Source organism: Sus scrofa, chromosome 10 (genome assembly GCF_000003025.6).
Source record: "Sus scrofa isolate TJ Tabasco breed Duroc chromosome 10, Sscrofa11.1, whole genome shotgun sequence".
Taxonomy (NCBI): Eukaryota; Metazoa; Chordata; class Mammalia; order Artiodactyla; family Suidae; genus Sus; species Sus scrofa.
Window position 1 is genome coordinate 13,249,488 of NC_010452.4, and position 26,034 is coordinate 13,275,521.

Consider the following 26,034-nt stretch of genomic DNA (forward strand, 5'->3'; position numbering starts at 1 on the left):
TATTATATTTATATATATATGTAAATATGTCTATCAGTACTAGCACTTACGTTAACCCTTTCAGTTTATAAATGGCCATTAATATCTCACAAGAACCAAACAGATATTAAAGGTAGAAAAACGTATTTGGTTAGAAGCAGCATTGGCTCCCTACAGTAGTGTTGCCTCTGAAATGGGACTTCAGACAGTCTAAACATCCCCAGGCCAGATCATATGACCCAAGCATATTCATTTAAAATGAATCACAAGAGTTCCTTTCATGACTCAGTGGTTAACAAACCTGGCTAGGATCCATGACGATGCGAGTTCGATCCCTGGCTTTGCTCAGCGGGTTAAGGATCTGGCTTTACCCTGAGCTGTGGTGTAGGTCGAAGACAAGGCTGGGATCTGGAGTTGCTGTGGCTCTGGCATAGGCCAGCAGCTACAGCTCTGAATTGACCCCTACCCTGGGAACCTCTGTATGCCGCAGGTAGTAAAGCCCTAAAAATAATAATAATAATAAAAATAAATTGAATCACATATCCATTACATGCCACTTTGCTATGTTCCAGGGGAACATATATATTTGAAAAGATGCCTGTTCCAAAGAGCTGACAGTCTACTGCAGGAGCCCCAACCATTGTTTTCACTACTCTAGGTTTTGGGGGAGGTGGTTTTTTTTTTTTTTTTTTTGTCTTTTTAGGGCCACACCCACAGCATATGGAGGTTCCCCCGCTAGGGGTCAAATCAGAGCTGTAGCTGCCAGCCTACATCGCAGCCACAGCGAGGCCAGATCTGAGCCACATCTGTGACCTACACCACAGCTAACGGCAACTCCAGATCTTTAACCCACGGAACGAGGCCAGGGATTGAACTCCCCCAGCCTCACGGATACTAGTCGGATTCCTTACCATTGAACCACAGCAGAAACTCCATTCACTACTCCGTGTTGAATCTCATATCAACACATCCACCATTTATGTTCTGACTTTGCAAGAGGTTTCTGCTGTTGTTTCTACTTTTTTAGGATTCCTGAATTTTCGTGTGTCACTTTTAGTATTCAGTGTGGGGGAGGGTACAGGGGTTGGGGGGCATAATGTTTCTTTTCTGAGGTTTAGAGACAATCTGCAAGGCAGGCAGTTCAGCCCATCTTAGCAGTGATGGCTCTCTGGGTCCTGGCACGACTCTCCTTTCCTTCTGGGCTACTTTTTTTCATGTGCTTATCTATTTCCTGTCTCCATAGCGACCCAGTCATACCTCCCGTATCCTGACCAATACATTTTCTGATACTGTGGAGCAATAGGGTGGGTGTGGAGTGTGGAGAGAGAAGTGAGTTGCCAGTGTGAAATACTCTGTCCACTTGATTCTTTCTTCAAAGGGCATCTGTTTCCCTTTCCTATCTCCTGGAGGCAGCATATCTAAAAAAATGTTCCTGGGTTGAAGAGGGAAACATTAACCATATTGTTATGGAAACAAGAATTCATGGATCTTTGTCTTATCCACACTTGAAGGGTTCATTATGCAATTCAGTGATCTAAGACTCTCAAAACAATGTTGAAAGCATTATTAAGTATATGGTGTGAATATTCATATTTGATAGACGTAAGAGACCACATATAAGCACATTCACTCTAGTGTTTTCTAAGGTATTATATTTCATCTTAATATTTCTTTTGTTTGTTTTTTGTTTTTTTGTCTTTTGAGGGCCGCACCCATGGCATATGGAGGTTCCCAGGCTAGGGGTCGAATCGGAGCTGTAGCTGCTGGCCTACACCAGAGCCAGAGCAATGCCAGATCCGAGCTGCGTCTTTTGACCTACACCACAGCTCACAGCAACGCTGGGTCCTAAACCACTGAGCAAGGCCAGGGGTCAAACCCGCCACTTCATGGTTCCTACTTGGATTCGTTTCCACTATGCCAAGACGGGCTGGAACTCCTTAATTCGTATTTTCTAAGTAAAGTAGAAACTTTGCAAGATTGTAATGAGAGACGACTGAGATTATTCTTAATTCCATGAAACTGTTTTTCTCTGCAGACTTTGATTGGCAGTGGATTATCTTAGATGGTCCAGTGGATACCTTTTGGGTAGAAAATCTAAATTCTATGCTAGATGACACTAGAACGTTGTGCCTAGCAAACAGTGAGAGAATAGCTTTGACTGATAAAATACGAGTGATTTTTGAAGTGGACAGTCTCCCCCAGGCTAGTCCTGCTATTGTCAGCCGATGCGCCATGGTCTACATGGTAAGTTTTCTAAAACAAGTTTCTTAACAAAGGAAACATATTATTAGCTACAGCTTCTTTATATTTATTTTGGTACCTCTGGATTCAGCAGGCTGAGCCCAGTCGTGAAGAAGTTTTGTGTCCCCTAAAGCCTCCTAACCCAGAAGTGAATATGAATGTAATTACTGCGTTATTAATTCTCAGTAATTGGAATGTCGGTATTTTCCACAGCCATGAGTAGGCAGTGTTTTCAACAGACAGGTTAAGTTACTGATAGGAATTATTTTTCCAATAGAGGAAAGATTGGCCTGAGGCCTTTTAATACCCAATGCATGATTCTTAGGACTCATTATTAGCCATGATTAGCCCTATGTTCTAATCTCCTTAACTCAGTGTAGCCACTAAGCTAATTATACGGTTAATTTTCTGGGTAAGCAGCTCCCCTCACCACATACATGTGGCCTCAAGACAGCTCCCTACACATTATCCTCCAGCTGCTTCCTGTCCTCATGTAAGGTCATGGCTAAAAATCCCCAGTCATTTCAGAGAAGGGCAATTCTTTAAGCTGTTTTTGGTCATTTGCCTTTTAATGAAGGGTGAGTCTAAACCGTATTTGGCAGGGGATGGTGGTGAGGTAAAGAGATAGTAAGAAAGTAGGTGGACACCGAAATTTTATGTATTTACCTAAAGTTATCTTGTCCTTTTTATTGTCAGGATCCTGTTGACCTGGGATGGGAGCCTTATGTTAAGTCATGGCTTTGGAAAACTTCTAAAATTATGCATAAATCAGGGGTGGATTGTCTTGAATTCATGATTAAAAATAGTGTCACAGATGGACTACAGTTTATAAAAAAGCATCAGAAATTTCAGCCATTTCCTGTACAGGACATAACAGTCGTTACAACCCTCTGCAGAATTCTTGATGCGTTCTTTGAATTCATGAGTCAAAACGGAGTGCTTGAACAATGTGAGTTTTTCCTCCTAAGTCATATTATATCTTGGCTGGTCAATGTCAATTATTTATCACCTTCTGTTAGATTTTATAAAAGAAACAAAGGAAAGCCAGGAATGTTCAGTCTGTTTGAACCCACAGCAGACATACACATGGAACAAACTAAAAATTATTTAGAGAGGAGCATAGCAGTAAATTAATTTCATACATAAATGGTGAATTCTCGTAAGAAAATTAGAATAAGGCATCCTTAGAGGACTTTATTAGGGAAAAATAATTTGTACTGTGTTTTAAAGAGTCTTAGAGATAGAAATAGTGGGGGGAAATCTGTCCAAAATTCTAGGTGTGAGCTGTAATCACACAAAAACATAAAAACAGAAAGTAGTAAAACATATGTAAAAAGAAATCAAAAATTCAGATTACGGCTAAAGGCAAAACGTCTACATTCAAACACTGGTTCTGGCTGGTTCCTGAGATGGCACATTAGCACAGAATCCCAAACTAACAGGAATTGTGAGCAATCCTTGAAGTGACGAGATGGCTAAGGTCCCTGGTGAGGGAACACAGCAACCCTGAGCAGAAGAGAGCTGAATGCCCTGAATCGGGGTAAAGCAGGGGCGAATATTAACGTTTGCCCTTCCCCCTTCTCCTCATGGCTCTGAGGGGGCCATTGTCCTTCCCTTTGCCACTTTGCACCCCACAGCACAGCCAGAAGCAGCATAGGCAGGGGAGCAGAGAGTTTTTAAGTTAGTTCATAGAATGCAGTGTCTCTGTGGGCAAAAAATATGGGCAACCAAGTTCATCAACTTACATTATGAAAAGTCAAGGATGCATGACCAGAAGGTTAAGGGTAGCTGCCTCAGTAAAAAGTCATGATCCCCTGCCCATTTCCAGAACTGAGACAGTTTTCAGACACAGAACTTCCTGAATAAAGAAGAAGCTGGGACCACCTGCAAAATGTTGTTAGACTGGACAACAAAATAGCCAGAATCACTTTTCAACAAGAAAAATGCAAAAATAGATCTATGTAGTTCCCATTGTGGCCCAGTGGAGATGAATCCAACTAGTAACCATGAGGTTGCAGGTTTGATCCCTGGCCTCTCTCAGTGGGTTCAGGATCCCTCGTTGCCATGAGCTATGGGATAGGTCACAGATGCAGTTCAAATCTTGCATTGCTATGGCTGTGGTGTAGGCCAGCAGCTACAGCTCCGATTCGACCCCTAGCCTGGGAACCTCCATATGCTGTGGGTGTGGCCCTAAAAAGACACACACACAAAAAAAATCTATGACATTAAAATTCCCTGGTTGGGCGTTCCCATTGTGGCTCAGCAGTAATGAATCCAATTAGTATCCATGAGGACACAGGTTTGATCCCGGGCCCCACTCAGTGGGTTAAGGATCTAGCAGTGCTGTGAACTGTGGTGTAGCTCTCAGATGCAGGTTGGATCCTGCCTTGCTGTGGCTGTGGTGTAGGCCAGCAGCTGCAGTTCCAATTCAATCCCTCACCTGGGAACTTCCATATGCCTCAAGTATGGCCCTAAAAAGCAAAAATAATTTTAAAAATTTTTAAAAATTCACTGGTTGGATAACACACTGTATTTTCTAGAAGCTGCAATTCTGATAGAACATTGGAATGGCCTGCTTAGGATGCAGGTGAAATATCAACTTTATAAGAATGGGATACCATCCTCTAGGATACTGATTATACATTGAATCAGAGAGGTCAAATGGTATCGTATCACCAATGGGAAGAATAAATGGATACAGGAATCAAGGATCAGAACAGGAATGACCTGATTTGTAGCCATTCCCAATGACCCACTGGAGGATTTGTGTTCCTGTCACTGGGCTCTTCAGGTTCAAGGTCCTGGTCAGAGTAGGCAAGCTTTTGCCAGATGACACAGCTAGTGTCCCAGTGAACTTGGAACTATGGTTTCTTGGACACTAAAGTCTCCTTGTACCCAAATATTAGCAGTCGGAAAGAGGATCACCATTTTGACAGAAATAACTGACCTTAATCAGTAGTAGAGAGGCTTGTTGCACAAGGAGGGTATGGAGGACCACGTGTGGAATCTAGTGATCCACTTGAGCATCTCCTAAGGATGTCCTCTTCCCCCTGGGATAGTAAATGCACAAGTGCAGCAACACTGGCCTGGTAAGAGCTTGTTGGCAACAAGCCCAGATCGCTCATGGGTAAAAGTCTTAGACCACGCTGCTTCTTTCTTTCAAATCAGTCTACATTTCATTTCTTTTACTTGTCTCACTGTACTGGGTAAGACCTCCAATAGTAAGTTCAATTGATGTGTTGAGAGCAGACATCCCTTTTTTTAGCATTCATTTTTTTGCCATTTAAATATGATTTTACCTATAGGAGTTTTTTAATAGATGCTCTTTACCAAGTTGAAGTTTTCTACAATTCCTACTTTGCCAAGAGTTCTTATCATGTAACGTGGTCTTTATTCATAGAGGACTATGTAGTGAATCTAATGACAAAAAAGCTAATGGAACTGATAAGTAAATTTAACAGTTATGTAGGAGATAAAGTCAATACATAAATATCAATTATGTTCTGTATAGTAGCAATGGGCAATTGGAAGCAACCTTCAATAGTTATAATAGCATTGAGTTAAATTACTTGAGATAAATTTAAGAGGCTTGTATAGTATACATTTCAGAGAAATTAAAGACTTAATAAATGGAGTAATGTACCATGTTCATGGATCTGAAGACTCAATATTATTAATTCTCCAACTTACATACTAATGAAGTTAGAAAATAAAGATAAAATCGCAAATAGTAAATGAGTTATCATAATATTGCTGGTCAAAGAACCTCCAGTGTCAAACTTAATATAGAATTTTAAGAGAACAATTGCTTTTTTCTATAACACTAAACAGGTGTAGGTTTTTAAAATAAATATTTAGAATTTATAGTCCTCAGAAAGTTTAAAACAAAAATTTCCAACTTGTAGGAAATCACTTTGCCCATCTAAGCAAATGGACTTATCTGAAAAGTCAAAGTTTTGTGGTAACAAAAAACAGAACAAGAATATAACAACTTTTATAGCAGTCTGTACATATTGTTAATCTCTTCTTTAGCTAACAAGATATTATGGTTGGCTGAGTGCTTTGTCTTCTAAAGGCACCTATGTGGACAGTTTTTGCTATTTTTAAAGAAGATTTCTCATAAAACTATTAATTTAGCCTTCTGTCATTGAATTTTATGTGCATTTTCTAGCCAAGGCTGAATAAAAAATTATGAGCTAATAATTTTTCCCCCAATGCAAATTCCCAGCCATAATGAAGTTTTACATTCTGATGGGAGAGATAGATAATAAAGACAAAAAATTGCCAAAATAGAATGAAGAAAAAAGGTATGCTGATTTGTGCTTCACATAAATAATACCTGATTCAGACAATAGCAGGTACATGCTCTGCTCATCTCTTCTAAGAAAAATAACTCCTACTTTTCATGGAATAAGATAGTTGGTCTGATAAGATCACTCTAATGTGAATGTGAAACAAAGCTGTTCTCCTATGACAATTCACAAAATAAAAAAAGGTTAAAACTCACTAATTAGCCAGGTAAATTTAGGTCTGTTGTTAATTGTGGAAAAATTCTCTTTTCTTTTTAAGATGAAGATTTGAAGGACATTTCAACTGAGGAGACAACTTCACGATCAAAAATTTCTTTCAAGTTCAGGGAAGTAGAAAAGAGGTCAGTTATATTCACTCAACAAACATGTTTTATTCCCTACTAAGTGCCAAACAAATACACTCAGGATTACCTGCCAGTAAACCAATAATCTTGAGACTTCATAATGTCAAAATCCACTTAAATTTTATTTTATTCCAGTTTAGATGGAATCTTCATATATCTAAGAAAAGACCACCAGATTTTGATGATAATTTATGTGAATAATGTGAATACATTTGTCCAGACTCTGCACGTATTTGAGAAAGGAATAAAATTGATAGGCATTTAATTCATGAATTTGCCCTTTTTATGAGCTGAGAAATGTTAAACCAGTTACTAAATACTTCTGATCTTTCGTTTTCTCATTTACAAAACTGTAACAACAATGTGATGTGCTAAATATCTAGAAGAGTGCCTGGTGCAGAGTAAGTGCTCGGTAAATTACAGCTGTAGAAATTAGTAGCTCTACAATTCTCCTTCCATTTTGTAGGACAGGGGGTCCCTGTCGAGGCCTTCCTACATCTCATTGTGTGCATCCCTGAGACATTTGTGGCATGTTTGCTTTTAAATAACACAACATGGTAAAAATGGCTTTTACTCTGTCAACTCTGCCTTCAGATCATTCACTCATCTACATCTTGATCAGGAGCATCCTAAACCAGACGTTTATTATTTCTTGGCTGTGCTGTTGCAATACCCTCCTAAGTGGTTTCCTCAATTCTTCTAGTCCATTCCTAACATGACAACCATATTTATTTTAAATTTTTATTGACTATCAAGTAGTCATAAAAGTGTTTATAAAAAATTGGAGAGGTAAGTAACAACACACAAACATCCCTGTACACACTGCTCAGTTAAGGAAAAAAACATACTGACTCATCTCTGAAGTCCCCCACAGTACCTGTCTAGACCGTGTTGCATCCCGTAAGCTGAGATAACAACTATCCTGGATTTTGTGTTTCTTAAGATATTCCCAGGCAATATATTTTTCAACTTTGCATGTTTTTAAACTTTAATGGAATCACTATTTTCTTCCGTGACTTGCTTTTCCTTCAACGTTATGTCCCTATAATTAACCCATTGTAAATGTAGGGGGGGGGTCTTCATTTTCACTGCATATTTCACTGTAAAAATATGTCAGTTTATTTATCCATTTGAAACATATAGGTTGGTTTCAGTTTTTCATTTTTACAGATATTACTATGATTAATATTTTCGTATGTGTCTCCTGATATTTACACACAAGAGTTTGATTTTTTTAATGGTTCCTTTTTTATAGCCATTTAATAACTTCCCCTTACAGTCAGAGTGGAAGGACAAAAACTTGTCACAGCTTAAAAACCTCTGCCTACCTCTCCAGACTCATCTTGTAATCTTTTCCATTAACTATGTGTGCTTCAGTAAAAATGGACTTTTTTTCAGGTCTTTAGCCATGACGCTTTCACCTTGCACTCTTGGCATATGTATGCCTTCTGCTCAAAATACACTTCCTCCTATATTTTGCCAAATTTCACTCATTGTTCAGGTCTCAGTTTACCTGTTGCTTCTTCAGAGAAGCCTTCCCTGACTCCCAAAATCTAAATCAGTTATCTCTACACCCATTCTTCAATGGTAGGCTTGACTCTTTAGTCTTTTCCACATAGCCCATTTTGGTATTCATTTTCTTGTCCCAGAAATAAATGATCATCTTTTTTTTGTTCAGAATAACTGATCTATAGTAGGAATTAAAAAAAAAATAGTTGCTGAATGATTTACATGTGACTAGAAATTTCAAATAAAATTATACGCATGTAGGAGTTCCTGCTGTGGCTCAGCGAGTTAAGAATCCGACTAGTATCCATGAGGATGAGGGTTCTTTCCCTGGCCTCACTCAGTGGGTTAGGGATCTGGCGTTGCCACAAGCTGCCATACAGGTCGCAGATGTGACTGGGATCCGCTGTTGCCGTGGCTACAGCATAGGCTGGCAGCTGCAGCTTCAGTTAGACTCTTAGCCTGGGAACTTTCATATGCCATAGGTGCAGCCGTAAAACAAAAGGGACAAAAAATAATTATACACATGCATTACATATTAATAATTGCCTAAACAGAAATTGATAGAACATTGTAAATCAATACTAGTAGAAAAATTTAGATCTTAAAAAATATATTAGTAATTGCCAATAAAGTTCAGTTCAGTAATGTATCTTTAGGGTTATCATAATTCACAAGTCATTTTATGATAACACTAAATCCTAACCTAGGCAAAATGTCGTGAAATCAGCCCCATCACCATCAGCAACACTGTAGAGTTTCAGGGTCCCACAGACCAGGCTAACCTGGGTTGACCCAGACTGGAGAAGACTCTCCCCAGATTCGCACTGCCTGGTTTTAGCCAGTATGAGCTGAGTCATCCTGTAGGACGTGGCTGAGAGGACTACAGAGTGACTACTCACTGTGTCTTTCTACTTTAAATGGAGAATTCTCATATCCTATCCCAAAGACAGATAAACCCTTAATAATAAATTTACCTAAAATAAAAACGAATCACATTTACTAAATAAATGAAATAAAGGTTGGCTAAAAATCTTTCACTCTATGGTACTTTAAAAATAAAAATAGTAGCAGTGTATAATTGGTATAACTTAACAAAGGAAAATTATATATTCTAAAATTTTTATGTCAACACTTAGCTATATTATGATTTTTAATAATGAATTTTCGATGTGATATTGACATAAATCACTGAACTGCTTCCTAAAATTTTTAATCTTCACTCTTTCACATCCATCCACCCTAGGGATGAAAATCCATGGCATCCGGAGAAAAATCCTCTTAAATTTAAAAAAATGATTCAAAAGCTTTATGTGTTTGCATTCACTTGGGCATTTGGAGGAGCTTTAAAACGTGAAGATGAACATGAAGATGACGTAGTACTGTGTTCGCGTTCTGAACCTGATTCTCCTGCAAGAGTAACCTATGACTTTGACACCCTTGTTCATGAATTATTTGAAGGCAATTCGCAAATAGGTAAGTTCTAAAGGGGAAAAAAAAAAGTCATGCGTACTTCAAAATATTGATTTGAAACTCTTATAATTGGCCTTATATCAATTGGGCTCATCTTTGAAAAATGTGAAGCTTAAAGGTAAAAGAGCGTTAAATAAGTGTGTTTCCCCACCTTCACTCCAGTGGAAAGAAGCTGAAGAAAATTAGATTTTCCGTATAACCAGACGTGTGTTATATGTATCATTTTATGTAGAGCTCATTCTGTATTATACATATCATGATGTAGGAGGAACTTCTATAGAATAAAAATAATGTAGTCTTACGTTTCTTTTTTGAACAAATGATATTTTCTAAATTACTTTATAAAGCTTTCGATTTTATAATATTTGTGTTTTTAATTAGTTTTTTAATTGAAGTACAGTTGATTTAAGATATTGTGTTGGTTTCAGGTGTACAGCATAGTGATTCAGTATTCTTGTAGATTATAATCCGTTATAGATTAATACAAGATAATGGATATTTTTCTCTGTGCTATGCAGCATGTCCTTGTTGTTTATATATACATATATATATATTTTTTTCCCTTGTGTTTTTAGGGCCGCACTCACAGCATATGGAGGTTCCCAAGCTAGGGGTCAAATCGGAGCTGCAGCTGCAGCCTACACCACAGCTACGGCCATGTGGGACCCAAGCCGTGTCTTCGACCTATACAGCAGCTCACAGCAATGCCAGGTCTTTGACACACTGAGCGAGGCCAGGGATTGAACCCACGTACTCATGGATACTAGTCGGGTTCATTAACCACTGAGCCACGAAGGGAACTTCTATCTATTTTATATGTATAGTTTGTGTCTGTTAATTCCTAATTTGTCTCTTCCCCCTTTCCTCTCCTGTGTCGTAGCCATAAGTTTACTTTCTATAACTGTGACTCTGTTTCTATTTCTGTTTTGCATATACAGTCATTTGTATTATGTTTTAGGTTCAACATATGAGTGATATCATACAGCACTTGTCTTTCTGTGACTTATTTCACTAAGCATAATATTCTCTAGGTCCATCCATGTTTCTACAAATGGAAATTTTTCATTCTTTTTTATGGCTGAGTAATTTCCATTGCATATGTATATTACAACTTCTTAAGTCAGTCATGTGTTGATGGGCACTTAGGTTACTCCCATATCTTGGCTATATTGTGCTGCCATGAACACTGGTGCATGTACCATTTTGAATTAGATTTTTCATTTTTTTTTCCAAACATATACCCAGAACTGGAATTTCTGGAATCATATAGTAGTTCTATTTTTAGGGGGGGGGTTTTTTTTGTTTTTTTTTTTAGTGTTTCTTCATTTTTTTAAAGTAGACTTGATTTACACTGTCCTGCCAATTTTTGCTGTACAGCAAAGTGACCCAGTCATATATATATATATATACACACATTCTTTTTCTCAGATTATCTTCCATCATGTTCTATCCCAAGAGTCTGGATATAGTTCTTATGCTGTACAGGAGGACTCATTGTTTATCCATTCTGAATATAATAGTTTGCATCTACTAATTCCAAACTCTTAGTCAATCCCTCTCCTTCCCCGCTTCCCCTTGAAAACCACAAGTCTGTTCTCTATGTCTGTTGAGTCTGTTTCTGTTTTGTAGGTAGGTTCATTGGTGCTGCATTTTAGATTCCACATACAAGTGATATCATATGGTTTTTGTCTTTCTCTTTCTGACTTACTTCACTTAGTATGAGTAAGTTAATTCCATGTTGCTGAAAATGGCATTATTTCCTTCTTTAAACCATTTTGAGTTTATTTTTGTGCATGGTGTGAGGGTATGTTCCAGTTTTATTGATTTATATACAACTGACCAGTTTTCACAGTACCATTTGTTAAAGAGACTTTTTCCCATTTTATATTCCTGCCTCTCTTGTCAAAGATTAATTGACTATAGGTGCCTGGGTTTATTTCTGAATTCAGAGGTCAGTCTCTCAAGGCAAAAAACTAAAAGCAAAAATAAACAAACAGGACCCAGTCAAACTCATACGCATTTGCACAACAATGGAAATACAAACAAATCAAAAAGACAACCTGTGGACTGGGGGAAAATATTTGCAAACAATGTGAATGACTTGGGTTTAATTTCCAAAATATACACACACCTCATGCAACTCAATAACATAAATACAGTCCAATCAAAAAATGGACAGAAGACCTAAATAGACATTTCTCCAAAGAGGACATACAGATGGCCAGTAGGCACATGAAGAGATGCTCAACATCACTAATTATTAGAGAAATACCAATCAGAACTATAATGAGGTTCAACCTCGCACCAGTCAAAATGGCTATCATTAAAAAGTCTGTAAAAACATGCTGGAGAAGGTGTGGAAAAAAGGGAAGCCTCCTACACTGTTTGCTGATGCAGCCACTATGGAGAAGAGTATGAGGATTCATAAAAAACTAAAAATAGAGTTGCTATATGGTCCTGCAGTTCCACTCCTGTGTGTGTGTGTGTGTATGTGTGTGTGTATTCATAGAAAATTATAATTTGAAAAGATATATGCATTCCAGTGTTCATAGCAATGCTATTTACAATAGCCATGGCATGGGAACAACCTAAATGTCCATCAACAGATGAATGAAGAAGATGTGGTATATGTATAGATACACAATGAAATACTACTCAACCATAAAAAAGAATGAAATAATGCCATTTGCAGAAACATGGATGGACCTAGAGACTATTACAGTGAAGTAAGGCAGAAAGAGAAAGACAGGTACCATATGATAACACTTATATGTAGAATCTAAATATGACACAAGTGAATTTATCCATAAAACAGAAACAGAGAGAACAAACTTATTGTTGCCAAGGGAGGAGAGGTGGGGGAGGAATGGATTGGGAGTTTGGGACTAGCAGATGCAAACTATTACGTGTAGAATGGATGAACAACAAGGTTCTATCACAGGGAACTATATTCGATATCCTGTGATAAACCACAATGGAAAAGAATATGGAAAGGGTATATACACACACACACACACACACACACAACTGAATTATTCTGCTGTAGAGCAGAAACTAACACAATGTTGTAAATCAACTCTACTTCAATTAAAACAAATAATAGAGCTATCATTTCATAATGTATGTGTATATCAAATCATCACGTTGTGCACCTTAAACTTAGACAATATTGTTTATCATTGATGTCTCAATAAAATTTTAAAACTATAACATTTTAAATTAATACCAAGAGTTGGTATGGATGTGTAGTAACAGGAACTTTTTTTGTGTGTGGGGGGGGGAGTCTTTCTAGGGCTGCACCTGTTGCATATGGAGATTCCCAGGCTAGGGGTCAAATCAGAGCTGCAGCTGCTGGCCTACACTGCAGTTCATGGCAATGCCAGATCCTTAGCCCACTGAGCAAGGCCAGGGATCAAACCTGTATCCTCATGGATGCTAGTCAGATTGATTGCCACTGAGCCACAACAGGAACTCCAGGAACTTTCATATATTGCTAACTGTAAGATAAAAGATACTCCTAAAAGTTATCAGCACAAGGAAAAAATATTTGTTGTTCTATTTTGTATCTACATGAGATGATAGATGTTCACTGATTTATTGTAGTAATCATGTCATGATGTATTTGAGTCGAATCTTTATACTGTACACCCTAAACTCATACAATGCTGTATGTCAATTATGTCTCAATAAAATGAGAAGAAAAAAACATACAGCCATTCTGGAAAGCAGTATGACAGTTTTTAAATAGTTAAATATGCACTTAGCATATGACCCAGCAGTTCACCTCTAGATATTTATCCTAGGGCAAGGAAAACTTATACAAAACCTATACATAAACATTTAGGCAATGTTATTCATAACTGACAAAGTTGGGAACAGCTGAAATGGGAGAATGGATAAGTTAACTGTGGTACATCCAAACAATAGAACACTGCTCAACAATAAAAACAAATGAACTATTGATGAACAATGTTGATAAATATTAAATGCATTATGCTAAGTGAATGAACTCTTTTTCCAAATTTTGCATACTTAATATGATTCCATTTATATGACATTCTGGGAAAATTAAAATATAAAAATATAGAACAGATCAGTGGTTGCCAGGAATTAGGACTGGTAGAAGAATCTGAATACACAAAAGGCAGCACTAGGAAATTCTTTGGGGTTTTAGAATTGTTTTATAGCCTATTATTATGGTTATTATAAGAATACATGCATGTGGCCAAAAAACCTTATAGAACTGTATACCCAAAAAAAGTGAATTTTACTGTATGCAAAAATTTTATGAATGATTCAAAGAAACATATCAAATATTAACACTTTTATATTTATAGGTTGAAACCATAGCTAAATTATTTTGCTTTTATTATTCTGTATATTCCAGAATCCATCCAAAAATTACTACTTTTATAAATGAAAAAGTGAATGTGATTTGCAAATTAGTATGATAATTTTCTAATATATTGGTTTGATGACAGCCAGTATGATACTGCATTTAGTAACATACGACACATGATAATAAGCAGAATTTCTCAATAAGATTTCAAAAGGATATCAGATCATGATTTGCCTTTCTTTCTGGATACGTAATAAAACAGGGTTAATAAAACTTTTCTTTTATGCAGTTAAAGATTAGAAGGAAAGAAGATAGGGCTGTTTTGTATTTTGGGGCATACCCTTGGGGAATAGTTATTATTTCTGATTCAACAATCATATCTTTCAGATAAAGATCCCATTCTTAGGGAAACATTCCACAAATGAACCTCTTTCTTACTTTGTCATTTTCAAATGTAGGCATCAGCCTCCCAATTGGTGAACATTCTATCTTTGGGTATTTTGTGGATATACAGCAATGTGAATTTATACCATGGACAGAATTACTTCCTAACATTCAGACACTAATTCAAAGAGGTAAGAATAATTTTGAGTCACATTTTAACTTCTCTAAAATTCAGATTACGTTATATGTAAAAATGGTTATTTTTTTCAGTCCTCAGCATCTTTGAGGACTGCTGGGTTCTGTGACTGCGCTGAAATCCATTTTGGGTCTATGTTTACAAAACATGCCTTAAAAAATAAATTGTGAATATTGCTTTCTGAGAAAGTTTGAAGGTATTTATTTGATTGAGTCTGTTGCATATTTTAAAACTGTAATTCATCGAAAGTCTTACTAATGGAAATATTTATTATTTTATTTAACTGTGCTTATCGAAAGGAGAAAAGGGAAAGGCCCTCTTCTAAAACAGGCAAAACATATATGTAAGAATGTGACCATAAAGGAAACTGCTAGTTAGAAATTAAAAATCATAGTTTGACAAATATCCATATATGCTAAATGATTTTTATTCTTAATCTTCTGCTTATACATATAGGAAAAAAAGACATAGAAAATTGTTGTACTTTGAGTGCTTGGTTGAAACTTGAGAAAGAAATTTTTTTTTTTGTCAGCAGCAGAGGCAGGTGGCAGTTCCCAGGCTAGGGATGGAACCCAAGCCACAGCAGTGACAACTCTAGATCCTTAACCCCTTGGCCACCAGTGAACTCCATTGAGTCAGGAACTTAATATAGATTTGTGTACTTCATGTAGATTTCTGGCAAATATATAAAAATCAATGAATGCAAATTGAATTGAACTGTTTTGAGATGAGATTTCTCTCATCAAGGGGTTTCAAAATTTGGTTATAAGAGTTTTTGACAAAAGATAACTGGAAACATTGGAAATGTGAAGCATCCAAGAAATTCTAGCTCAATTAATTTCAGTTGGAAATAACAAGGTTCCATTGTACATTATCTGTCACAGTATTATGTTTATTTGAAACCTTTGAATTGTGTATCATATGGTAATGCTAATATTGGTCACTCTTATCCTTAGCTCTTAGCACTGTTTGGAAAAAAATGGTAACTGAATATCAATGCACATAAATCAATATCTCAGTTACCGCTACAAAAGGAGGTATTTTCTCCAAATCTAAGATATTACTTCCTCTGGCCCCAACTTACCCTAATTGTAGGCAAGGGTTAGGAGAAACTAAAACCCTTCCAAGCTTTCAAATCCAGACCTATAATAGTTGATTGGGATAATCTAAATATCCCAGTATCATTTTTGATTCACCACTATGCAATATAAATCAAACGTCCTGGTGCCAGACTGCGCTCAGGAACATGAGAAAAAGAAACAATAGCAGAACTCCACATTTCATTCCTGTAAGAACCCGCAAAGATTCTCAGTTAATACCTTGGGGTGGATGAGCCACGCTGGAGTGAAAGCAGTCTCCCTTTAGGAAGCAAGGGTGTAGAGAAACAAGCAGTACCAGCCACAAAGTGCAGGCTTGTCCCTGACAGCTGGGGGCATCAGTGGGATCAGCTGGGTTCATGCTTCGGTTCCTGGGAACAACCCCTCAGGCCCCCAAAAGTTCTTCTGCCCACTGAGCCAAGTGGCTTGTGAATTTACAGCACCAGGCCATTTCTTAACAGTGTGGCTGCCTTTGCACTGAGCAAAGGCTCACCTTGGCTAGAACTGTTGTGTGAGGCATGAATAATGAGGTTATGCCTGATTCTCAGGAAGATAGGCAGCAGGTTCAAGGGCCACCCATACCCAGTTAGATGACATCTATTGAAATGAAAACTTAAACTTGTGGATGAACAGGTTGATTTGGTTCTTTAAAAGGTCATTGCTGATGTCAGTGGCGAGAAGCACACCTTAAATACACATAGACCATGAACACAGGTTCTGAGGCTTTGCTCTTCAGAGAGGCTCTGCAACTCCCTTTTTAAACCTCTGATTTTGCTCAGTGTGAACCTGATGTGCAGGGAAGTTCTCCCGGAGGGTCTCACTCATATCCTCCTTGAGGTCGGGGGCTTCACGTACTCTTATCTCCATGGACATGGACCGCACGAAGATGAGGACCTGCTTGTGCTTGCTGACTGCAGGGCCACTGGCCTTACTCAGTGAGTCATCCAGGAGATGGGGCTGTCCTCCAAAGCATCCCCAGTGTCACTCCCTACAAGCAGAGGGCAGCCCTAGTCCCATGCCAGCTGGCATAGTCTTGGTAGGGGCAGGTCTGTATCTTTGCCCAGTAGAGCAAAGTATACATGTATTGAATGTTATGTATGCATGTACATTATATATATGATATTATATGTACAATTATGTCTTAAAATACAATATCAGTTCAATTAATGATATATAAATTGTTTTGTCATGTAGAATATAAAATAAAAATTAAACATTACACATCATAAATTTATAACATTGGGGTAACCTACAATATGATAGTTTAAGCATCATGCTTCAAAAATTACCTTTTATGATTTAGTTTGTTTCTCCAAAACATTGTTTTTAAAAGAGTACTCCTTTTGGGAGTTCCCTTCGTGGCTCAGTAGAAAACGAACCCGACTAGGATCCATGAGGATACAGGTTTGATCCCTGGCCTTACTCAGTGGGTTAAGGATCTGGCATTGCTGTGAGCTGTGGTGTAGGTCACAGACATGGCTGGGATCCCATGTTGCTGGGGCTGTGGCATAGGCCAGCAGCTGCAGATCTGGTCCAAGCCCTAGCCTGGGAATTTCCATGTGCCGTAGGTACGGCCCTAAAAAAGCAAAAAAAAAAAAAGGAGTATTCCTTTTCTCTACATCCTCTCTATCATTTATTGTTTCTAGGCTTTTTGATGATGGCCATTCTGAGTGATGTGAGGTGATACCTCATTGAAGTTTTGATTTTCATTTCTCTAATAATTAGTGATGTTGAGCATCTTTTCCTGTGCTTTCTGGACATCTGTATCTCTTCTATGGAAAAATGTCTACTTAGATCTTCTGCCAATTTTTTGATTGGTTTTTTTTTTTTTTTGATAACGTGCTGCATGAGGTGTTCATATATTTTGGAGATTAATCCTTTGTCGATCACTTTGTTTGCAAATATTTTTTCCCATTCTGTAAGGTGTTTGCTTGTTTTGTTTCATTTTTTTAAGGTTTCCTTTACTGTGCAAAAGCTTTTAAGTATGTCCCATTTGTTTACTTTTGTTTTTATTTTTTGTTACTCCAGGAGGTGGATCTGAGAAGATACTATTGCGATTAATGTCAAAGAGTGTTCTGCTTGTTTCCCTCTCAGAGTATTAGAGTATTCAGCCTTATGTTTAGGTCTTTAATCCATTTTGAGTTTATTTTTGTGTATGGTGTTATAGAATGTTCTAATTTCATTCTTTTACATGTAGCTGTCCTGTTTTCCCAGCACCACTTATTGAGGTGGTTGTCTTTTCTCCATTAGATATTCTTGCCTTCTTTGTCATAGATTAGTTGACCATAGGCACTTGGGTTCATTTCTGGGCTTTCTGTGCTGCTCCATTGATCTGTTTTCTTGATTTTTGTGCCAATACCATACTGTTTTGGTGACTGTAGCTGTGTAGTTTAGTCTTAAGTCAATGAGCCTGATTCCTCCATCTCCATTTTTCTTTTTCAAGGTAACTTTGGCTCTTTTGGGTCTTTCGTATTTCTTACACTGTTGGTGGGAATGTAAATTGGTACAACTACTGTGGAGGACAGTATGAAGTTTCCTTAAAAAAACTAAAAATAGAGTTACCATATGATTCGGCAACCCTGATCCAGGTATATATCCAGAGAAAACCTTAATTTAAAAAGAAACATACAGCTCAGTGTTCACTACAACACTCTTTACAATAGCCATGATATGCAAGCAACCTAAATGTCTATTGACAGAGGAATGGGTAAAGATATGGTACAAATGTCTAATGGAATATTACTCAGCCATAAAATAGAATGAAATAATGCCATTTGCAGCAATATGGATAGACCTAGAGATTATCATACTAAGTTAAGTCAATCAGAGAAAGACAAATATTATATGGTATCACCTATATGTGGAATCTAAAAAAATGATACAAATGAACTTATCTACAAAACGGAAACAGACTCGCAGACATAGAAAAAAAATTTGTGATTATGAAAGGGAAAAGGTGGGAGAGAGGGAAAATTAGGAGTTTGAGATTAACATATACACACTACTATAGATAACCAACAAGGACCTACTATATATAGCACAGTGAACTCTAGTCAATATTCTATAATAACATATATGGGAAAAGAATCTGAAAAAGAATAGATATATGTATGTATATAAATGAATCACTTTGCTGTACCCTTGAAACTACTACAACACTGTAAATCAACTATAAGCCGATATAAAATAAAAATTAATAGAATAAAAAAGATTACTCCTAATCTATTGTCATTGAGGGATATATTCTGAAGCTCACTCAGCATTCGTTAATATTCCATAAATATGTGCAAAATGACACATGTATTACATAAACTCAGGTTTATTTGTAGTAGCAAAAGATTGGAAATACCATGAATATCCATCATTGGCACATTGGTGAAAATTTTATAATATATATTCATTACATGAAAAAATATTAACCAGAAAAAAGTCTTTGCTGTTATAGAAGGATCTCTAAAATGAACCAAATTTTAAAAAATTGCACAACAGTACATATGTACACAGTGTGGGAATTAGGTAATTAGGATATAGGTATGAAAAAGAGAATGTTTATTGCCTACCTTTATGTGCTTTTGAATTGTGTACCATGTGAATTACCAGCTGTTTAGTTTTTAATTTAAAAACGGAGTAAAATGAAAGATGAGGAAGTGAGGCTATATTACATTTTAACTCTTTTGAGAGTTTTGGCTGTGTAATAGGAAGCTGTGGGATCAAGAGAGATTTGGTTTAGCTTTAGTGTGTGTATATGCGTGTGTTGTATGTAGTTCATATAAAATTGCCCATATTCAACTGGTTTTTACTAACAAAAATGTCAACTTCATATGATTCAATCAGTAAAAAGATGGGTGATCCTAGCACATATCTGTTTGTACAATGGAAAAATTCCAATAGAAAGGAAGAGACATAACAGTGAGGGAGAAGCATCATCAAAGTAATTGTTCTTAGAAAAGGGATTGCAGGACGCTTTGGCAGCTTTTACTGGAGGGAATGTGGAGAAGCTGCTTACACTGCATATGAGGCCAGATGCGTAGGTTTGGTGAAAGAAAAATCAGAAGTGCATATCGTGGACTGAAAAATGCGTGTGATGAGTTCCCTGGCTGAGACTGTGAATGAATGGACAAGTTTCTGAGATCAGCAGAGGCCCCCAGGCACTTGCAACAATTTTGGCTTGTATGTATATATTTACATTGGTTTATAATGCACAGACTTTTCCAGAAAGTATTTAGTACCTAAAAGATGAGATGGACATTTATTTACAGGTCATTTGAGACTTTTTAAAAAATTTTAACAGGAACTTCAATAGTACCTGATCCTCCAGGCTCCAGTGTTCACCTCCTGAAGATAACAGAATACGGAGAGAACATTAATTACATCGCTACTAGAGATACAACGTGCCTTTCTTTTCTCATAAGCCTTCTTTTAAAGAATTCCTGCCCTGTACTTCTCACAGGTATTAAAAATATTTAAGGAATGAGGATTTCAGAGTTAGGAAGAGCCCTAGTAATTATTTAGTGCAATCATTTTATTTTATAAGTGGGAAAAAAAGATGACCTGACTCTTTCAATATATATATTCTTGCTAACAGTATCTGAATGCCTATTTCCCCACGTTTGCCAACACAGGACATTATAAATCTTTTTTCTTTGCCTTCAAGACAAATTCCAAAAGTAGAACTCCTGGATTAATATCTGTATGACCTCCATAGCCTCTGGGCTAAGGTCCTTAGCAGGCCACGGATGTCCTATTGATTGATTCACTTCCATTTACACACAGAGCTGCATGCAGAAAAAAATAAGAAGAAATTGCCTGATCTGACAAGTAATTTACAGACGCAATTCTCAACCCAATGTTAAAATATTTCAGTCCTTTACCATTATCAAGGGGTAATTCAAAACAGCTCCTACCTTCACTTAACATTTATTTCAAACCCATTCAGTTATCTTTTCTGATTCTCTCAGTTGGGTTGCCTTTCACCAGAGATAACTGTGTCCCTTTCCCAGTTCTGTACTCAAAGTATTCAAGCCAAATGAAGTTGGAACTCTCAGATAACCCATCCCTTGCCTCCAATTTGGTCTAAGGAAATTCTTAGTTTTACTTAATGTTTGGTGAATTATAAAGTTGTGACTCCCTGTTCTGCTGCCATCAAGAGTGAACATTAACTAAAGAGTGTGTTGGCAAAAATTTTCAGGGGAAATTAATTTCATGTAGTAGTTCTGTTGTTTGCAAAAAGGTTTGTGATAGACTTAAAAGAACACTAGATTAAAATAGTGGCTAAATCCTAATCTATTATTTTTTAAGAGGTGTAAATAATTCAAAGGATTTTGAGAAGTTTTCATATTAACTTCCTTGTTTTACCCATTCTTAACCATTAAGAATGTTTACCCATTCTTAACCCATTTTTAAAGAGAGGGAATAGCACAAATACACTTTTTGAATGACATAAAATGTTATAGTTTCATTTTAATATGTTAGCATCTATTCATTTTCTTGCATATAAGTCTGACCTTATGTTTTTTCCCCCCTTAGGAGACTTTGCTGTTGGGAAAACCACTGCCATTAATCAAATGCTTGAAAAGTTAGAGAGCTCAGGAGCATTTGATGTGAAATATGGGTCAATTTTAGGAGAAGTCCTGTTATATAACGAAATTAAAAAATCAAGGTTGTATATATTAAACTCTAAATTTGATTTGCCTGGTAAAAACAAAGTTTGCCTTAATATATATAAATATACCTTATTTTAAAAAGCAACCCTGTTATATGAAAATGCAGAATTAGAAGTTCCCGTGGTGGCACGGCAGTAACGAACCCAACTAGTACCCAATAGGATGCAGGTTCGATCCCTGGCCTTGCTCAGTCAGTGGCTTAAGGATCCAGCGTAGCTGTGAGCTGTGGTACAAGTAATAGATGTGGCTTGGATCCTGTTTTGCTATGGCTATGGAGTAGGCCAGCAGCTACAGCTCTCATTGGCCCCCCTAACTGGTAACTTCCATATGCTGTGGGTACGGCCCTAAAAAAAAGACCAAACATAAAATAAAATAAAATAAAATAAAATAAAATAAAATAAAATAAAATAAAATAAAATAAAATAAAATAAAAATTTATTCAAAAAAGGAATTAAGGGAATTCCCATCATGGCTCAGTGGTAAGGAACCCAACTAGTATCCACGAGGACACAGGCTTGATCCCTGGCCTCACTCAGTGGTTAAGGATCCAGCATTGCCATGAGCTGTGTTGTAAGTCACAGTGGGAAAAAAAGATGACCTGACTCTTTCAATATATATATTCTTACTAACAGTATATGAATGCCTATTTCCCCATATTTGCCAACACAGGACATTATAAATCTTTTTTCATTGCACAGATCTGGTCTTACTGTGGCTGTGGCATAGGATGGCAGCTTACAGCTCCGATTTGACCTGTAGCCTGGGAACATCCATGTGCCATGAGTGCAGCCCTAAAAAGACCAAAAAGAAGGGGGGGGGAGAAAATCTTTACTTTTCCAAAATATTAATAAATAGATTTCCTTTTTTTTTGGTCTTTTTGCCTTTTTCTTGAGCTACTCCCACGGTGTATGGAGGTTCCCAGGCTAGGGGTCAAATTGGAGCTGTAGCTGTCGGCCTATACCACAACCACAGCAACGCGGGATCCGAGCCGCGACTGCAACCTACACCACAGCTCACAGCAACGCCAGATCCTTCACCCACTAAGCAAGGCCAGGGATGGAACCCTTAACCTCATGGTTCCTAGTCGGATTCGTTAACCACTGCGCCACGACGGGAACTCCTAGATTCCTTTAAATGAGAAATTCTTACATGTATTTTAACTATAACTTTAAAATCTCAATTCGTTTTATATAACAAAGTACAATTATAAACTATTTTCCTTCCTATAAGAATGCACCTAAAACATACAAGTAAGACGTTGCCTATAATTGGTTGTATTGCACTAGCAATACATTTCCTTTTTATGAAATATGAAAAGTATTCCTCACAAAGAACTTTGTCTCTATCTCTCTGTGTGTCTTCCTGAGAAAAAAGAGGAATGAGAAAGAAACCTAAGTTGTGCAAATAAAAACTGTAGATGTTTAAAGTTAATTCTATTAAAATATTAGTGAAGCCCGATGTTGTCTGAATTGAGTAAGAAGGAATTTGAGGAGACGCCTATCAGATTTTCCTCTAATCGCTAGTCTCATAGCCCCTGGCCTGTGTCACATGAATACTTGGATGTCTCACGGACATCTCAGCATTCACATAGCCAAAACGTAGCTCTCGACTTCACTTCCAAGCCTGTTCTTCCTCTAGTGTTTCTCCTGGCAATAGATGAGACCCAGTAATTCACGCCTGAAACCCAGGAATCATCTTTGAATCACCCCCTCTTTCCCCTCACCAGCCCGTCTCCAGCAGCCCATCTGATCCCTGCCAATTCTTGTATCCGCATTTTTCCTGCCCCCTAACAGTCTTCTGTTAGTCACATCTATTACATCTTCACAGTACCTCTCAATTCCTCTACTTCTCTTTTTTCGCTGTCACTTTTAGTCCAAGCCACTGTCATCTCCACCTTACACTAATGATTTTGGAATAGAATCCTACTACTTTTAAATAAAACCTTAAAGGAGTTCCTGTCATGGCTCAGTGGAAGCAAATCTGACTAGCATCCATGAAGACAGGTTCGATCCCTGGCCTCACTCAGTGGGTTAGGGATCTGGCAATGCTGGGAGCTATGGTGTAGGTTGAAGATGTGGCTCAGATCCCACATTGCTATGGCTGTAGCGTAGGCTGGCAGCTGCAGCTCCATTTGGACCCCTAGCCTGGGAACCTCCTAAGGCCGTGGGTGCAGCCCTAAAAAAAAAAAAAAGAAGATTAAAAAAAGGCCTTAAAAGTCACAGAAATAATTTTTGAAACAATATAATAGGAATCATTCCTTATCTAAATTATTTTAATCGTAGAGTCTGAAAAAATTAATTTTACTGTTCAGTATTTAAACTGAAGTGGATTGTAATGATAAAGATACCCTAAAAAAGAAAGCCCTGAAGCCAAAAAAAGCAAAATTAAGTTGAACCAGAAGGCAAAATACATTTTAAAAATGGACGAGTTAATGGCATACTACCCATAGAAAATATCTAATAGCTTGGCATACTGAATTTGCCCCATTAGTTCTTTATGAGTAAGCCTGTGTTTTTATAATTCGGGGATCAGTTCTAATGGTAACACTAATTTTATCTTTAAAAGTGTGCACAGGAAAAAAATATGCATTTGTATCCTTGTAGGAGATAAAAGTGAAATGAAATCGATCACACACGGATACTTTCATTTTGTTTTTTCGCATGTCTACTATGGTAAATAAGCTAACTTTGAATCCTTAAAACATTTTATTCCAATAGCCTGAAACAGAACGTCAGCATCTTGCTTTCTAAACCTCCTAAGACAGCATCCGGAACTGTAGGTATGTATCAGAGTCATTTCAACACCTTCCTCTCTCAGCGATATGCATGTCTATTCGTACTGTGGCATATCTCGGAATGAAATTTTCAGTTCTTAGTTTAAAATGTAAAATCCCGAACCATATCCACTACCATCTGAAACTCTTCTGTCCTACTTGAAAGCTAGCATGGTTCTGGGAAGGGGCACTACATCTGCTTACCAGAAAACCAATACCTAGGCTTATGGGTGGAAACTTACACTAACTCTATAAGAACCTGGAGGCAATATCTGACTGTTCTGTTCTTTAATGCTTTTAGAAATAATGCAGTGGAAAGGTTGTGATTCCATAGGAATTCTCGAATTGAGCTGTACGATAGAAACACACGTGGAGCTACAGGAGCCTCAGCCTTGAAAATTCTGAGCAGTGTTAGGAGCAGCAACTCCACTTTTGAGGAAGAAAAGATGGGAGGCCCAGAGATAGTTATAGAAGGGAAAGGGAGCCTGGCCACAAGATTCCTGCCAGAAGACTGTTTTGGTTTTGCTTCTTTGTTTTTATCTTTTTAGGACCACACCTGCAGCATATGGAAGTTCCCACATCAGGGGTCAAATCAGAGCTGCAACTGCTGCCCTACACCACGGCCACAGCAGCACAGGATCCAAGCCGCATCCGTGATCTACACCACAGCTCACAGTAACGCCAGATCCTTAACCCACTGAGCAAGGCCAGGGATCAAACCCACAGCCTCATGGATACTACTTGGGTTTGTAACCCACTGAGCCACAACAGGAACTCCTGGTTTTGTTTTTTACTTTTACTTTTCAGTAGCACCCAAGTAATCCTTCTGGATGACCTCACTCAAGGAACATGCCCTAAATTTGATGCCCTTAGTGGATATACCTACCTGCCGCTTTTAGATATTTCATGGGTAATTTCATCATAAATACAGTATATTGGAAATCTAAATGTTTTTAAAGCAGAAAAGTTCATCCGTTTATACAAATGAAAAGAGGGTTCTGTGAGTTTTCATACTGTCATATTGGACTGTACTTGCAAAGAAGACACTATTAACCAGGTAAAAGTAAGGAATATTTGGAAACATTTCAGAGTTGGCATTCCTTCTCTCTCTGAAATGTCCTCAGAGTCAGTTCTTGAAAATGACAATATAGTAAAATGATGTAATTTTCTTATTTCTTAACACCTTAAGATATAGCAAAAGTATTCCTAAAGTGTTCTAAATTGGTTTTCTTTCTATATGTGGCATCATAGATAGGATTTCCAAAAGGCCAAAAGCTACAAGTGATGAAAGCTCATTTAAAGATAATAATAAAGGGATCGTAGTCTCTGCAATAAATTTTAACATTGGTACGACAGCTGCCAAAACGAAGGAGATGATCCTTAAGAAGTTAGTAAGAAGAACTAAAGACACGCTTGGAGCACCAAAGAGCAACAGGGTAAAATATTTCCTGTACCTTCTGACTCATGTGCTTATACTACTCAAGTGATTAGGTGACTTGTTTTAATTAATACTCATAAATAGAGGTGTTCCCTTGTGGCTCAGTGGGATAAGGGTCCAGTGTTATCCCTGCAGGGCCTTGGGTCACTGCTGTGGCACGGGTTTGATCTGTCGCCTGGAAACTTCCATATGCCTTGGGCACCGTCAAAAAAAATGTAACATACACTCCTGAACATTACTAGAAAATGCACTTTATAATGGAAACTTTGGTTTTCCAATTAATATAATTCA

General features: G+C 37.5%; 1 protein-coding gene across 1 annotated transcript in view; it reads left to right on the forward strand.

The window, feature by feature from the left end:
* DNAH14 (dynein axonemal heavy chain 14) overlaps positions 1-26,034 on the forward strand; it is a 341,496-nt gene that overhangs the window by 201,486 nt on the left and 113,976 nt on the right. The window contains exons 39-47 of the mRNA XM_021064261.1: positions 2,015-2,223; positions 2,917-3,169; positions 6,790-6,871; positions 9,627-9,856; positions 14,651-14,767; positions 20,161-20,319; positions 21,396-21,528; positions 24,250-24,311; positions 25,557-25,741. Of these exons, the coding sequence (XP_020919920.1) occupies positions 2,015-2,223; positions 2,917-3,169; positions 6,790-6,871; positions 9,627-9,856; positions 14,651-14,767; positions 20,161-20,319; positions 21,396-21,528; positions 24,250-24,311; positions 25,557-25,741 (1,430 nt within the window). The remainder of the gene's footprint in view (positions 1-2,014; positions 2,224-2,916; positions 3,170-6,789; positions 6,872-9,626; positions 9,857-14,650; positions 14,768-20,160; positions 20,320-21,395; positions 21,529-24,249; positions 24,312-25,556; positions 25,742-26,034) is intronic.